We start from the raw sequence: 17,451 nt of genomic DNA on the forward strand, positions 1-17,451 counted from the left end.
ACACCTGATGTATATACCAGGCCGTATGCCCAGGCACCAAGGATACAAAGACCGGCAAGAGCCAGTCCCTAGTCTTGAAGTTGATTGGGTGAGATAGACAATTATAACACTGCATGATAAATTCTGTTATGGAATTAAATACCTGGAACTTTGAGAGCACAAAGGAAGTATTGTGTTTAAGGAATTGAAAATAGCTAGATATGGTTAGATCATCAAGTACCAAGGCTGTTCTCTCCCTAGAAGCATTTTGGGTATCAGTAGAATAATTGTTTTTCTACATGGCCCTGAAATGAAAGGAAGTTTATTATTGACACTGCTTGTCACTATTCATAAAGCATTTATTGAGTGTGCCTCCCTCATTAAGGAATTTTAAACTATGTTGAGTAAAACCAGTGCCAACTAGAAACTAAAAGGACAAGGGTTTCCTGTCACATAGCAAGTTTCTTTAACCAAATTTTCAATACTAGTAGACCATGTTTTCCTCACCCTTTCTTACTGAATAAAAAAGACAGCCATTTTCTGGCTAAATCCTAAAGAGATTTTTTTTTTTAATAAAAACAAAAATACATACAATGAATTCTGAATAGAATATTGTGCTGCCATTATTTACGTAGAAAAAAGTTAATGCATATTGTTAAATGAAAAAGCAGTTACAAAACCATATACATAATATACCATTTTTGCAAAAGAAAAAAATTCTGTAAAATACCAGTGTATGTATGCATAGATAAAAAGTTATAAGGAATATATCAAAATGTTAACAATCAGTATTCCTGGCTAGTGCCATGAGTGGGTATATTTGTTTTCTATTGCTGCATAACAAATTCCCACAAACTTAATGGCTTAAACTACAACACCTGTTTATTACTTCACAGTTCTGTCGATTGGAAGTCCAGCAAGTTATGGTTGAGTTTTCTGCTTAGGGTATCACAGGCTAAAATCAAGGTGTCAGCCAAACTAAATTCTCATCTGGAAGCTCTGGGGAGAAATTCGCTTTCAAGTTCTTTCTTGTTGACAGATTCAGTTCCTTGCAGTTGGAGGACTGAAGTCACATTTCCTTGCTGGCTGTCAGCCAGGGCACTCTCACCTCCTAGAGGCTGCCTGCATTTCTTGTCACATGGCCCCCTCCGTCTTCAAGACAGCAATGATACGTTAAATCTTTCTCATGCTTCAAAATCTCTGACTTCAAATCCTGCCAACTCCCCTTTTAAAAAGCTTGGGCCCACTAAGATAATCTATCTTAAGCTTGACTGATTTGGAACTGTAATTACATCTGCAAAATCCTTTCACATCAATACTTAGATGAGTATTTGAATCACTGGGAGAAAGTATGTGTACACTAGGGGCTGGGAATCTTGGAAGAGCTATCTTAGAATTCTGCCAACCATAATAGATGATCTTTATTTTCTTTTAGTTTAGTTGTGTTTTTCACATCATACACTGAACAGATGATATTTCAGTTTTCTTGGTCGTGGTGATTTTTTTTTTAGTTTTTAAGCTATATTTGATACTCTTTATACTAACAAATGCTAGATGTTTATGGAGCTATTTGGCTTGTTGTTTTTTTTTTTTCTTGGCCTGACCACCATGTCTTCTTTATTTTTAGAAGCTATAAAACTCTAGACTAAGAGACGCACTTGGTATCTAGTCTCATCTCTTAAGCAACTGTGGAACCTCAAGAAAATAATACTTTCCAGTGTTCCTTGGAATAATACCACTGGTCTTAAGCTTTTAAAGGGGGATCTAAGAGCTAAAGTAGGGTTCTATATAGTATAGTGGTTAAAATCATAGGATGTGGAGTCATCCTGATTATACAGCTGCTGAATGCATTACTTGGGCAAGTTACTTATCCTCTGTGCCTCAATTTTTTTCATCTGGAAAATGAAGGAAATAGTAATACCTATCTCAGGATTGTTGGAAGGATTAAATGAGTTCATATATATAATATACTTAGAGAAGTGCCCACCACGTGGTAAGGATTCAATAAATGTTATCTGCTGTAATTGCTATTGTTGTTGTTACTTAGGGATGGGGTAAATTTTACCTATCAGAAAGTCTGAAGATTTCATCCAGACTTTTGTGTTAACCTCCTGTGATCTTGGACAAGTCATGGAAATTTTTTGACATTCTTTTCTTCATCCATAAAAGTCTAAATTTAGGATAGATTATCACTATGGCTCCTAAAAGCTTAACTGATAAGGTTGTTGGTGTTTCTTGGATAGTAATGGCATTAAAACTGTTACACAGATAATAAGAGAATTCAATAAGGTACCTGGATACAAAAATAATATATAGACATTGCTAACCTTATTATGTACAAACACCATTTGGAAGAGTCAATGCGTGGGTAAAATGACTTCCACAAGGAGTTCAGTCTCTCTGGAATAGAGATTTAATTACCTGCTCTAATGCCAGCATCTAAAACAGTCCACATAACAGAAGCTCAGTAAGCATTTGTTATAAAGTTAACGTCCTCAAAGAATTCTCAAGCTAGTGGGGAAGGCAGATACAGAAGCCATTACAGTAGACTATGGTAAGTCCTATGATAGGAAAGGTGCTAAATATTGTAAGTATTTCTGTTGAATTTTAGATTTTCCATGTTCTGCTTTTGCCCTTTTCAGCTCTGTTAGAACAAGGCAATAAACTGCGTAATGCTATGGTGATTTCTGCAATGAAATCAAGCCCAGATACTAGCATGTTGTTGGACGAAGTTCATCCTTCTATGAAGGAAGATTTTCTTAGTGCATCAACACAGTAAGTTACAGGATATACATGAATCCCAACAGTTCATTTCTTAGTAGTTGTTAGCATGTGTTTTTTGTCAAGATATGGACTAAGTAATCTTATAAATGTTTGACAAATAATCCTTAATGTGGTGGAAAAGAAGCCTGAACTAGGAATTAAGATACTCAAAATCCAGACCTCACACTGGCGCTTGCTAAATATGTAAATGGCTAAGTTCTTTGCTCTCTCTGAACCAGCTTATATATAAAATGGGGATATTCTCTCCTCCCTCTATTACAGAAATGAAATGAGATTCTAATGTAGGAAAGGGTTTTGTAAATTGTGAAGTTTTATATATCTTTGAGGTAGTTAAGTCTAAAGTATGTTAAATTTTCCTTGTTGAACTATCTCTATGTACTATCTTTTAACTCAATTAATTCTGATTTAGATTTTCCCCATATGTTAGCCACTCAGAAAATATTTTTCCACACCTTAGAGTCAAAGCCTTCTCTAGGAATCAATTTACAGACCACCTTGAAGATTACCTCCACCCCCCAACTGAGAATACATTTGGGAAGCACGATACAAAAGCTGATACCAGAACCATACAGCTGCTTTTGGGCAGGTAAGAGCTCTTAACTAGCTTTCTTCCTTTTAAATTCTTCCTCCAATTCGTTGTATACATTGTTAACAGATTTATCTTCCTAAAGCAGTACTTCCTTAGAATAACCAAGTCATTCCCTTGGTTATTCATTGTATACTAAATAAAAAATCATTATCCATTGTCTCTTAAATAAAAATCCAATCTTTAGCCTTTTATTTGTGGCTTCACTTACAGAATGGTTTCCAATAAACCTTTCCATTCTTATCTCCGAGCTCTATCCCCAACAGCAGCATTAGCAGGGTATAATGAAAAGAGCATGGATTTTTAAACAGACATGAGTTGAAATTCAGGGTCTATCTCTTATTACCTATGTGACCTGCTCAGTTAGGCAGGAAAAAAATAAATAAAAGGAATCCAAATTGCATAAGAAGTAAAACTGTGTTCACAGATTGCATGATCTGTATGTAGAAAATCCTAAATAATCCACTAAAAAACTATAAGAATTAATAAACAAATTCAGGAAGATTGCAGGATACAAGATCAATATACAAAAATCATTTATATGTCTGTTTACTTACAATGAACAATCCAAAAATGAAATTAAGAAAATAATTCCATTTACGATAGAGTTGATAATAATAAAATGCTTAGGAATAAATTTAACAAAAGAAGTACAAAACATAAACCCTGAAAGCTGGAAAATGTTGTTCAAAGAAGCTAAAGGAGATCTAAATAAATGGAAACAAATCCCATGTTTATGATTCACTGCAATCCCTATCAGTATTGCAGCTGACTTCTTTGTAGAAATTGATAAGCTGGTTCTAAAATTCCTATGAAATTGCAAGGGACCCAGAATAGCCAAAACAATCTTGAAAAAAAAGTAGGAGGATTTACACTTCCCTGTTTTAAAACTTCTTACAAAGCAGTAGTAATCAAGTCAGTTTGTTCCTGGCATAAAGATAGACATATAAATCAATGGAATAGAATTGATAGTCTAGAAATAAACCTATGTGTCTGTGGTCAACTGATATTCAACAAGGGAGTCAAGACCATTCAATGGGGAAAGAAGAATCTTTTCAACAAATGATGCTGGGACAACTGGCTAGCTACATGCAAAAGAAATGAAGTTGGACCCTTACCTCAACCTATATACAAAAATTAACTCAAAATGGATTAAATAGCTAAATGGAAGAGCTAAAACTATAAAACTCTTAGAACAAAACATAGAGATAAATCTTTATGATCTTGGATTTGAGAAGAGATTCTTAGATATGACACCAAAAGCAACAAAAAGAATTGGTAAGTTAGACTTAATTAAAGTTAAAAATGTTTGTGCCTCGGGGCCGGCCCGGTGGCGCAGCGGTTAAGTTTGCACGTTCTGCTTCTCGGCAGCCCGGGGTTCGCTGGTTCGGATCCCGGGTGCAGACATGGCACTGCTTGGCAGCCATGCTGTGGTAGGCGTCCCACGTATAAAACTAGAGGAAGATGAGCACGGATGTTAGCTCAGAGCCAGGCTTCCTCAGCGAAAAGAGGAGGACTGGCAGTAGTTAGCTGAGGGCTAATCTTCCTCCAAAAAAAAAAAAAACAAAACAAAACAAAACAAAAAATGTTTGTGCCTCAAAGGACACTTTTAAGAAAGTGAAAGGATGACCACAGAATGAGAGAAAATATTTGCAAGTCTTATATCTGATAAAGGACTTATATCTAGAATATATAAGGAATTCGTACAGCTTAATAATTGAGAGACAAATAATTCAATTAAAAATGTAGGCAGAGCATCTAAATAGATATTTCTCCGAACAAGATGGTCAAGTAGCTAATATGCACATGAAAAGATGTCCACGCCATTAGTTATCAAGGAAATGCAAATCAGCTCCTCAATGAGACACCACTTTATACCCACTACGATGGCTAGAATTCTGAATTTTCAACTTCAAGTTCCATTCCCAATTAAACTATCAATTAAGTGTGAGGGTAGAGTAAAAACATTTTCATGCATCCAGGGTCTCAAAAGTTTAACTCTCCAGCACTATTCCTTAGGAAACCACACAAAGATGTCCTCTACCACAAAGAATATAAAGAGTAAGGCATGGAGTCCAAGAAGTAGGGGATATAATACAGAAGAAAGAGAGAAGGAGGTTTAGGGTCTGTGTTGTATTTAGAGAGCAAACACTCTATGGGAGCAGGGCAGGGCTTATTAGGGATATTTCTAAGGGGGAGGGAGTGGGTGGAGACTCATTTCTCCTGTGTTTGACCAAATGGAGAGGAAATTTTCAGTTTTCTTAGAGAGTTCAATAGTGAAATAGTAATAGGCATATAAAGAACTAAGTAAATGAAAATTAGGGCAGTTACTAAAAGAAGGAAAACTAGAAGTTGTATAAGAAAGTAATACATTACACTTGGCTCTGATGTAATATTAACACTGAAATTAACAACAAATTGTAATATAAATTGAGAAGGTGGGTGAGAAGGAAATCTGTGTCCAAGAGTAATGATATAAGGGAGTGGACCCTTCATTTTTCATAATAGTAAGTTCATAAATTATTTAGAAAAGTGAAAAATCAGAAAATAGTAGTACACCTGTGTTACTTAGAAATATGAAGGTAAATACCAGAAGAAACATTTTAGGAAGTTAAAAGTGATTACCCCTAAGAAGGCAGGCAACTACTGTTTTTTATTATGTCTTGTTATCCTATTTGACTTTTAAAATAGGTACATACATTCTTTGATTAAAAAATGTCTAAGAAGAAAGTGCTGAGAGTGGTCTTATCTTGTAGCCAAAGAATGTGGGCAAATTCCAGCCCTGCTTTTTTTTCACTCTCATATCTCCTGCCCTTCTGGCTGCACAGGAACCTCAGGTCTCTGGCCTGTGCAGAGCAGCTGTGACCACTCTCGGTTTTTGGTATCAGTATGTCCAAAATATTGCAAAGAGGGAAATGGCATTCCCTTTTAATGTGTCATAGATAGAATAAATTCAAGGAAATGTTAATTTGAAAAAAAGAAGTAAAAAGTGGAGGGTTCTTTACTCAACAGAGGAGATCTTCGCAACTTTAAGGGTTTGCAAGGGGGAAAAGTAAGCAAGAAACTGAGTACGGGGGAGCCATAAGTGGCAAATGAGAGGTACGTAGAATACCAAGAAATAGAGCTTCAAAATGGAGCAGTGCTCAGAAGCTGCAGAGAAGGCATTGGATTGGGAAGTTGTTAGTTGGGTTTTGGCAGTTAGGAAGTTGTCCTGACCTTTGACAGAGAGATTACTATAGATTAGTGATTCTCAACTAGGGGGCAGTTCTCCCCTACCTTCCATCCCATGGGACATTTGGTAATGTCCGGAGACATTTTGGCTTGTCAAAATTGGAGGAGTGCTACTAGCATCTGGTGAGTAGAGTCCAGGGATCCAAAATGCATAAGATAGCTCCCAATGACAAAGAATTATCTGACCCGAGATGTCAGTAGTGCTAAAGCTGAGAAACCCTGCTATAGATTAAGGAAAGGAACATTTATTGAGCATCTATTTATTCCAAGAAATGTAGGACATGATCTAATTTGAAGGTAGTGATTATGTACTATTAAGTAATTAAAGAAAGGAAAACAAAGTGTAGTAGCTAGCTTGAAAGGGAAGCAAAGTTGAAAGAATTGAAATTGAAATGCTTAGCACAGTGCCTTTCACATATTAAGTATTTAATAAATGTTGCTTTTATCAATAACAAGTTTGTTAAGAAATAAGTTCATTAACAGATGTTCGTTAAGTGCTAGTTACTATAGGAGAAACAAAAATGAATGAAATGTACACGTTCTTGTATGCTTGTCTTCCTTATCAATTCACAAACTCTGTAAGTAGGGTGTCTGTTTTATTCATTTCTATATCCCACATAAAACTAATCTTACCATAATTAACCCTAAATACACATATTTTTGCTTAATGGAAGAAAGGATATTTATGAATTAGCCGTTCTTCTCAAAAACAACATATAACATTTAACTCATTGAATTACAGTTAATTCGTTACCTCTTTTTTCCCTCTTCACTAGGCCATAAGCAGCACAAGAATAGAGCAAGTTAGCTTAACCATCTCTGTATCATTCAGGACCTAACACTATGCATGGCACATAATAGGTGCCCATTAAAATGGGTATTATAGGGGCCGGCCCAGTGGCGCAGTGGTTAAGTTCGCACGTTCCGCTTCTCGGCAGCCCAGGGTTTACTGGTTCAGATCCCGGGTGCAGACATGGCACTGCTTAGCACACCATGCTGTGGTGGGCGTCCACATACAAAGTGGAGGAGGATGGACACGGATGTTAGCTCAGGGCCAGGCTTCTTCAGCAACAAAGAGGAGGACTGGCAGTAGTTAGCTCAGGGCTAATCTTCCTCAAAAATAAATAAATAAATAAAATGGTTGTTACGTAAATGAATGAGATCATAATCAGTGTCTGTAGTGTATTTTTTTAATACTAGCCATTGGCATCCCAGTAGAAGGGGAATATAACATGAAAATGTTTATCAGGTAGTCTTCTGTTTAATGTGAGTCTTCTGTTTAACATATATTCTTCCATGTTTATAATTTTAGAAAGTTTTCACTAAAAAAAAGAATAACTCAGGTGAAACTTCTTTTAAACTCCGTCTGCTTTGTTTTTCTTATGTCTGCAGTGCTGAATTATCCCAAGGTCATTACTGGAATGGGCTAGGCTCTCCTCCAGACTCCCCATCTCCTGGAAGTGATGTGTATTGCAGCAGTGAGCCAAATGACCCTCAGTATGACCAGAGTCTCCTGGAGAACTTATTTTACACAGCACCTGTAAGTCATTGAATCTGAAGCTTTAGGAATTGGAGAACAGGAGTATTAATCATGTTAGTAGATGCAGGCATGTTACCACTTGCCAGACAGAAAGCTATCCATTTTATATACTTTATCTTATTTAATTATAATGATAACCTGAAGAGGAAAGCATTATCCTCATTTTACAGATGAAGAGACAGGCCTAGTAAGATTAAGTATTTTGTCCAAGGATCCATAGCAAGTAAGTGTTAGAGCCAGGATTCAGATTCAAGCTTACCTGAGTCCAAAGCCTGTGGTCTTAATTAATACATTAAATGGCATCCTTCAAGATCTTCTAAGGAAGAGCTAATCCAAGTATACCCTGAGAAGCACCCTTGATTGGTATCTTTTCAAAATACTCCAGAAACACCTCTACTCACAGGTGACAAATATCTTTACTGATCCTTAAGATAGGGCATTCTCTTTTCAGTCAGTTCTAGCATTTTCAAAGTTCTTGTATGAAGCCATATGTTCTATTCATTGGTTTAGCATCTTTTAGAGTCTATACATAAGTTCAATCCCTGTTCTACAAGTAATTGTTTATATTTGTAAAGATCGCTGTCATACTTCTCATTTTCCTTTTCTCCAGGTCAGAAAAGATAACTGAAATACAAGGTGGTTTATACCAGCTCAGTGATGAGACAGTGAGAGCTACCAGGGTTCAGAGGAATCGGTGAGAAGGTTTACATGAGATTGTCAGGAAAGAGCATCATGAGGAATAAGGGATCTTAACTGAGACTTGAAAGGTAGTGTTTAGAGAGAGAAAGGAAATGAAATGGGAATAGAAGGAATGACCTGTCTAGAGAAGCAGTTTGTGCACTGCAAGGGATCTAATTTGACTAGATGAGAATTCGTGTGGAAAAGAAGTCGTCGATAAGGCAGGCTAGCACATTGCAACCAGTCTATGAAAGCCTTTGAATGTCAGCTGGGGAGGAAAGGACATGATCAAAATAGTGTTTTAGGAATGTTAATCTGGCAGTGATGTAGGGGCCAACTGAGGGGAGAATTACTGGAAGTAGATGAGAAGCCGTTGGATTATTGGAGAGAGAGAGAGAGCCTGAATGAGAGTGGCAGCAGTGGGGTTGGAAAGGAGGAGATGGATTTAAAAGATATGAATTATTAGGATTTCATGACTTCCTACCTTAAAAATCATCACCGGTACTATGTTACCTGTAGGATAAAAAGGAAAGGGAACTTAGGTTTATTATACATTTTCCATGTGCCAGGGAGTTTGCATATTGTTTGTTGAGCATTGTACCACATGTTTTAAATTCATTATTTCATTTAATTCTTTTACTAGCCCGTTGAAATAGTGTTATCTCTTACATATCATGAAATAAAAGCTTAGAGACGTCAATTACTAGTAACTAAGTGGTAGAACTACAATTCTTACCCTAGTCTGTCTGATAGAAACCCTGTGTTTTTCCCACTAGACCACACCATCTCATAAGACTTGAGAATGGCATTAGAATCTGATCTTGACTTACCTGCCTAACCTCATCTCCTACTTTTGCCCTGCACCGTCTGGAGACTCCAGTCCTACTGTCTTCCCACTCCTCAAACATTCTAGCTCTTTTTCTCTCTCCATATTTCTCACTCATACTGATCCTTCAATTTTGCATGTTGAAATGTCCTTATGTATCTGGTAAATTTCTCTTCATTCTTTAAAAATCAACTTGTCACCTCTATGAGGAAACTATCCCAGACTCCCCCAAGCAGAATTTGTTGCCTGAATGTCTACAATATCCTGCACATACCTCTATTATAGCCCTTACCACATTGTATGTTATAGTTCCTCATGAACAAGAACATCTTCGTTATCTTTTTATTACCAGTACAACAAAGTCCTGATAGATATTGAGTACTCAGTGAATACTTAGTGAATAAATGAATGTATGTATGAATGGCACTACATAATCCCCCATGCTATTTGAACAAAATAATTTTAGAAAATGTTTGCTGACTGGAAGAAGGTGAACCAATTGACCATGAGGCAATGGGAAGACCAAGGAGTTAGAATGCTCATGTTCTTCCCTAGGGTAAATGTTTGACATTCTTAATATTGAATAACATCCACAGCTTAGAAATTCAGCATTCTTACGTTTTGTTTTTGGTTTCTGAAATTCTTAGCTTTTGAACAACCTAGTTTATGTTTACTCTAATTTCCCTAAGGCTGTGGACCCATCTAGATTTTGAATGCCTTGTCAGTAACCTTTTTTTTTACTTTTTTTTAATTGAGTTTATAATAGTTTACGTCACTGTGAAATTTGAGTTGTACATTATTTCTTGTCTGTCAACATATAAGTGCTCCCCTTCACCCCCTGTGCCCACCCCCCACCCCCTCATAACCACTGAACTGTTTTCTTTGTCCATGTGTTTGTTTATATTCCACATATGAGTGAAATCATATGGTATTTGTCTTTCTCAGTCTGGCTTATTTTGCTTAGCATAATACCCTCCAGGTCCATCCATGTTGTTGCAATGGGATGAGTTTGTCTTTTTTCTGGCTGAGTAGTAGTCCCTTGTGTATATATACCACATCTTCTTTATCCAGTCATCGATCGATGGGCACTTGGATTGTTTCCATGTCTTGGCTAATGTGAATAGACTGCAGTGAACATAAGGGTACATATGTTACTTTGGATTGTTGATTTCAAGTTGTTTGGGTAGATACGCAGTAGTGGGATAGCTGGGTCATATGGTACTTCTATTTTTAATTTTTTGAGGAATCTCCATACTGTTTTCCATAGTGGCTGCACCAGTTTGCATTCCCACCAGCAGTGTATGAGGGTTCCCTTCTCTCCACACCCTCTCCAATATTTGTTATTTTTAGTCTTAGTGATTATGGCCATTTTAACAGGCGTAAGTGGTATCTTAGTGTAGTTTTGATTTGTAATTCCCTCATGATTAGTGACGTGGAATATCTTTTCTTGTGTTTATTGGCCATCTGTATATCTTCTTTGGAAAAACATCTGTTAATATCCTCTGCTCATTTTTTGATCAGGCTGTTTTTTTGTTGTTGTTCAGTTGCATGAGTTCCTTATATATTATGGAAATTAGCCCCTTATCAGATATATGATTTGCAAAAATTTTCTCCCAATTGGTGGGTTGTCTTTTGGTTTTGATCCTAGTTTCTTTTGCCTTGCAGAAGCTCATTAGTCTGGTGAAGTTCCACTTGTTTATTTTTTCTTTTGTTTCTCTTGTCTGAGAAGACATGGTCTTCGAAAAGATCCTTTTAAGTTCGATGTCAAAGAGTGTACTACCTGTATTATCTTACAAGAGTTTTATGGTTTCAGGATTTATCTTCAAGTCTTTGACCCATTTTGAGTTTATATTTGTGTATGGCATGAGATAATGGTCTACTTTCATTCTTTTGCATGTGGCTGTCCAGTTTTCCCAGCACCATTTGTTGAAGAGACTGTCTTTTCTCCATTGTATGTTCTTGGCACCTTCGGCGAAGATTAGCTATCTGTATATGTGCGGTTTTATTTCTGGGTTTTCAGTTCTGTTCCATTGATCTGTGTGTCTGTTTTTGTACCAGTACCATGCTGTTTTGATCACTGTGGCTTTGTAGTACATTTTGAAGTCAGGGATTGTGATGCCTCCAGCTTTGTTCTTTTTTTTCTATATTACTTTAGCAATTTGGGGTCTTTTGTTGCCCCATATGAATTTTAGGATTCTTTGCTCTATTTCCGTGAAGAATGTCCTTGGGATTCTGATTGAGATTGCATTGAATCTGTAGATTGCTTTGGGTAGTATGGACATTTTAACTGTGTTTATTCTTCCAGTCCATGTGCATGGAATCTCTTTCCATCTGTTTATGTCATCATCTATTTCTTTCAATAATGTCTTATAGTTTTCATTATATAAGTCCTTCACCTCCTTAGTTAAATTTATTCCTAAGTCCTTTATTCTTTTTGTTGCGATTGTAAATGGAATTGTATTCTTGAGTTCTGTTTCTGGAAGTTCATTATTAGAGTACAGAAATGCAACTGATTTTTGTAAGTTGCTTTTGTGCCCTACCACTTTACTGTAGTTGTTAGTTATTTCTAATAGTTTTCTGATGGATTCTTCAAGGTTTTCTGTATATAAGATCATATCATCTGCAAACAATGAGAGTTTCACTTCTTCACTCCCTATTTGGATTCCTTTTATTCCTTTCTCTTGCCTAATTGCTCTGGCCAAAACCTCCAGTGCTATGTTAAAAAAGAGTGGTGATAGTGGACATCCTTGTCTTGTTCCTATTCTCAGAAGGATGGCGTTCAGTTTTTCCTCATTGAGTATGATGATGGCTGTGGGTTTGTCATATATGGCCTTTATTATGTTGAGATAATTTCCTTTTATCCCCATTTTCTTAAGAGTTTTTATCATAAAGGGTTTTGGATCTTGTCAAATGCTTTCTCTGCATCTATTGAGATGATCATGTGGTTTTTATTCCTCATTTTGTTAATGTGGTGTATCACATTGATTGATTTGTGGATGTTGAACCATCCCTGTGTCCCTGGTATAAATCCCACTTGATCATGATGTATGATCCTTTTGATGTATTGCTGTATTTGAGTTGCCAATATTTTGTTGAGGATTTTTGGATTTATGTTCATCAGCGATACTGGCCTGTAGTTTTCCTTTTTTGTGTTATCCTTGTCAGGCTTTGGTATTATCAGAGTGATGTTGGCCTCATAAAATGTGTTAAGGAAGTGTTCCATCTTCCCTAATTTTTTGGAATAGCTTGAGAAGAATAGGTATTAAATCCTCTCTGAAAGTTTGAGAGAATTCCCCAGGGAAGCCATCTGGTCCTGGGCTTTTTATTCTTTGGGATGCTTTTGGTTACTATTTCAATCTCTTTCCTTGTGATTGGTCTATTCAGATTATCTGTTTGTTCTTGATACAGCTTTGGGAGGTTGTAAGAGTCTAAGAATTTATCCATTTTCTCTAGATTATCCATTTTGTTGGCAGATAGTTTTTCGTAGTATTCTCTTATAATCTGTTGTATTTCTGTGGTATCCATTGTTATTTCTCCTCTTTCATTTCTAATTTTGTTTATCTGAGCTTTCTCTCTTTTTTTCTTTGTAAGTTTGGTGAGGGGTTTGTCAATTTTATTTATCTTCTCAAAGACCCAGCTCTTTGTTTGGTTGATGCTTTTTTTTCTTTTTTTTTTTTGTTGTTGTTGTTGTTCTTGTTTTTTGAGGAAGATCAGCCCTGAGCTAACTACTGCCAATCTTCTTCTTTTTGCTGAGGAAGACTGGCCCTGAGCTAACATCCATGCCCATCTTCCTCTGCTTTATACGTGGGACACCTGCCACAGCATGGCTTTTGCCAAACGGTACCATGTCTGCACCTGGGATCCGAACCAGTGAACCCCGGGCCACCTGAGAAGCAGAATGTGTGAACTTAATCGCTGTGCCACCAGGCTGGCCCCTCGTTGATGCTTTCTACTGTGTCTTTTTTGTTTCAATAGCATTTATTTCTGCTCTGATTTTTATTATTTCTCTCCTTCTGCTAACTTTGGGCATTGTTCTTCTTTTTCTGATTCAGTCAGGTGGTGTTTGAGATTGCTTATTTGGGATTTTTCTTGTTTGTTAGGATGAGCCTGTATTGCAATGAATTTTCCTCTTAGCACTGCTTTTGCTGCATCCCAAATGAGTTGGTATGTTATGTTTCATTTGTCTTCAGATATTTTTTGATTTCTCTTTTAATTTCTTCAGTGATCCATTGGTTGTTCAATAGCATGTTGTTTAGTCTCCGCATCTTTGTCCCTTTCTCAGCTTTTTTCTTGCAATTAATTTCTAGCTTCATAGCATTGTGATTGGAAAAGATGCTTGTTATTATTTAAATCTTCTTAAATTTATTGAGGCTTGCCTTGTTTCCCAACATATGGTCTATCCTTGAGAATGTTCCATGCGCACTTGAGAAGATTGTGTGTTCTGCTGTTTTTGGATAGAGTGTTCTGTACATGTCTGTTAAGTCCAACTGGTCTAGCTTTTCATTTAATTCCACTTTTTCCTTGTTGATTTTCTGTCTGGATGATCTATCCATTGATGTGAGTGGAGTTTTGAGGTCTCCTACTATTATTGTGTGATTATCAATATCTCCTTTTAGGTTTGTTAATAGTTACTTTATGCACTTTGGTGCTCCTGTGTTGGGTGCATAGACATTTATAAGTGTTATGTCTTCTTGGTAGAGTGTCCCTTTGATCATTATATACTGCCCCTCTTTGTCTCTCTTTACGTGTCTTATCTTGAAGTCTACTTTGTCTGATATAACTATTGCAATACCTACTTTCTTTTGTTTGCCATTAGCTGGGAGTATCGTCTTGCATTCCTTCACTCTGAGCCTGTTGGAGCTGAGAGTTTTTTACTAGAGGCAGCATATTGTTGAGTCTTGTCCTTTAATCCATCTCATCACTCTGTGTCTTTTTCTTGGAGAATTCAGTCCATTTACATTTAGTGTGATTATCAATATATGAGGGCTTAATGCTGTCATTTATCACTCGTTTTCTGGTTCTCCTTCATTTCCTTTGTTTTTCATCCCATGTGTTTCGGTCTACCAATTGAGTTATGTGGTTTTTTATGTTGTGTTTGTTTTCTCCTTATTTATTATTTGTATCTCTGTTCTGCTTTTTTGTTTAGTGGTTACCATGAGATTTGTATTCAAAATCTCATAGATAAGATAGTCCATTTTCTGATGGCCTCTTATTTCCTTAGATTAGACCGATTCAGTCCCTTTCCTCTTCCCCTCCTAAGTTTTTCTCACATCTTATTCCATCTTGTGTTGTGAGTTTGTGGTTAAAATGACAAGATTGTCTTTGTTTTTGGTGTTTTCCTTCCCTTTATCTTTAATGTTATACTTGAGTATTTGCTAACCTGTTCTGGTGTATAGCTACAATTTTCTGATTTTGTCTATCTATTTATCTCCTTACTCTGTGCTTTGTAACCCCTTTCTCCCATTTTTTTTTTTTTTTTTCAGATGTAAGGGCCTTCTTGAGGATTTTTTGTAGGGGGGTGTCTCGAGGCTACGAACTCAGTTAGCTTTTGTTTATCTGGGAAAGTTTTTATTTCTCCATCATATCCGAAGGAAATTTTTGCTGGATAGAGTATTCTTGGCTGAAAGTTTTTGTCCTTCAAAGATTTGAGTATGTCATTCCAGTCTCTCATGGCCTGTAAGGTTTCTGCAGAGAAACCAGCTGAAAGCCTAATATGGGTTCCTTTTTGTAGGTTATTTTCTTCTGCCTTGCTACCCTTAGTATTTTTTCTTGGTCATTCACTTTTGCCAGTTTCGCTACTCTGTGCCTTGCAGTAGGTCTTTTTACAGTAACACATTTAGGAGATCTGGTAGACTCTTCCACATGGATTTCCATCTCCTACCCCAGGTTTGGGAAGTTCTCTGCTATTATTTCTTTGAACAAGCTTACTGCTCCATTCTCCTTCTCTTCTCCCTCTAGAATACTTATAATTCTTAGGTTGCATTTCCTAATTGAGTCAGATATTTCTCGGAGACTTTGTTCATTTCTTTTTAGTCTTAGTTCTCTCTTGTCCTCTATCTGGAGCATTTCAATATGTCTGTCCTTGATTATGCTGATTCTGTCCTCTATGATGTCTGCTTGAGTATTCAGGGATTCCATATTTTGTTTTATCTCATTGATTGTGTCTTTCATTTCCAATATTTTTGATTGATTCTTCTTTATAGTTTCAATCTCTTTTGTAAAGTATCTCCTGAACTCATTGAATTGTTTCTCTGCATTCTCTTTTAACTTGTTGAGTTTTTTGATGATAGTTGTTTTGAATTCTCTGTTGTTCGGATTACGTATTTCTGTGTCTTCAGAACTGATTTCTGGGTACTTCTCATTTTTCTCTCCAATCTGGAGATTTAATATAATTTTTGATACTGCTAGAGGGCGTGGTTTTGTTCTTTAGCATCCTGGTACTATTTGGTTGCAGTCACCACCTATTGTCACACAGTTGGGGGTCAGGAGCCATGTATTCTGAGCCCTCCACCTTCTGCTGGGCTCCCAGGTGCTGGACTGGTGCTGGGCAGGTGAGGGGGCTAGGCTCTTTCTCCTGTGAGCTCTCACAGGCTTACTTGCTCTGCTCTCTCAAACTGCTCTCCTGGGGAATTGGCTTGATGAGGTCACTCCCAATGATAGCTTTCACTCCTGTAGGGGACTTCCCCCTAAGCTGCGAGGGACCTCAGGGATCTTTGATGTTCCTGCGAATGAGCATCCCCTCCCTTCTTCCTTCCCTCTCGCAGGCCACGCACAGTCCTGGATCACAGTCTTTTGGGGAGGAAGTGAAGTTTTCTCTTACCCCGTTCCACCTCCTCCAAGAGGGGCTCCAGCCTCTCCACCCTCCAACGTGTGGCTGCATGGGTCTCTCAGGCATCTTTTGTGTTGTGTGGATGTCCTCTGTTGGAGTGTGAAGGTCTTTTTTGTTGTGTTGTGCAGGGGAGAGATCACCGGGAGAACTCACTCTGCCATGATACTGACGTCACCTCGTCAGTAACCATTCTGGTGCAAAAAGCTTTGTAATTTCACCTTGAAAAAGTTATATTGCTTCCTAGAAGGACATTCTGATCTTGCTTATTTAACTGTTTGGTATCCTTTGTCAACACATTGTATACCCTGACACACTGAAACAATGGAGTTAGAGGTGATAAACTTAAAATGACTTTGGATAGGTCTCTTTTTTAAAAATTTGGAGCCAATATCTGTAACACTGTGTTGTCTCTTTATTTTGCATTTTGTGATAGAAAGGGCTGATCAGTCAATTGTGGTAGCTGCCTTTTCTCAAAAATTACAAGGGGTTTAGCCGCTGGTTCCCTCTTTAAGAAAATTTGTGACATATAATAAACAGTTCATCTTAGCAAGATTAAAAGCAGAATGAATCACTAGTAGTATGGAGTGGTGAAAAAAGCCAAGTGCTTGCATCCATATAGTTAGGTGACATTGTACCAGTTATTTTGCCTTAAACTGTGGTAGAAATACAGGCTTTGGAACCCATGGAGAGGAAGATCTGCCTTTACTGCTTAAGACTGTGAATTATAAACAAGCTGCCTAATTTCTCTCAGCTTTCCTTTTCTCACTTGTAAAGATTGAGGTAAGGACACCTTATAGGAATGTGGTAAGTATTAGAAATACACACACAACATTTAGCATAGTACTAGATAGAGAGTAGGCAGTCAATAAATAGCGGTTGTTATTGTTGGGAATGTGAAAGGAGAATCTATTCTCTTTGAATTGCACTTGTAGGTTATTTTTGTGAACTTCAGATTATTTTTGTTTAACCAAGAGACACATGGGATTATTTCCCTGGTG

At 37.1% G+C, this 17,451-nt stretch overlaps 1 protein-coding gene across 21 annotated transcripts in view; it reads left to right on the forward strand.

The window, feature by feature from the left end:
• Nucleotides 1-17,451, forward strand: part of C2CD3 (C2 domain containing 3 centriole elongation regulator) — a 134,091-nt gene that overhangs the window by 23,603 nt on the left and 93,037 nt on the right. For 14 of the 21 annotated variants that reach the window (XR_011441052.1, XR_011441053.1, XR_011441054.1 and 11 more), the window contains 3 exons: nucleotides 2,622-2,754; nucleotides 3,221-3,349; nucleotides 7,973-8,120. Coding sequence is in view for 16 of the 21 variants with exons in the window: in XM_023645738.2 (XP_023501506.1) it covers nucleotides 2,622-2,754; nucleotides 3,221-3,349; nucleotides 7,973-8,120 (410 nt within the window). In the remaining 5 variants the exon portion in view is untranslated. The remainder of the gene's footprint in view (nucleotides 1-2,621; nucleotides 2,755-3,220; nucleotides 3,350-7,972; nucleotides 8,121-17,451) is intronic. The other 7 variants (XR_011441055.1, XM_023645741.2, XM_070274403.1 and 4 more) reach the window with 1 other exon arrangement.

The sequence above is a fragment of the Equus caballus genome, chromosome 7 (assembly GCF_041296265.1).
Source record: "Equus caballus isolate H_3958 breed thoroughbred chromosome 7, TB-T2T, whole genome shotgun sequence".
Lineage (NCBI taxonomy): Eukaryota > Metazoa > Chordata > Mammalia > Perissodactyla > Equidae > Equus > Equus caballus.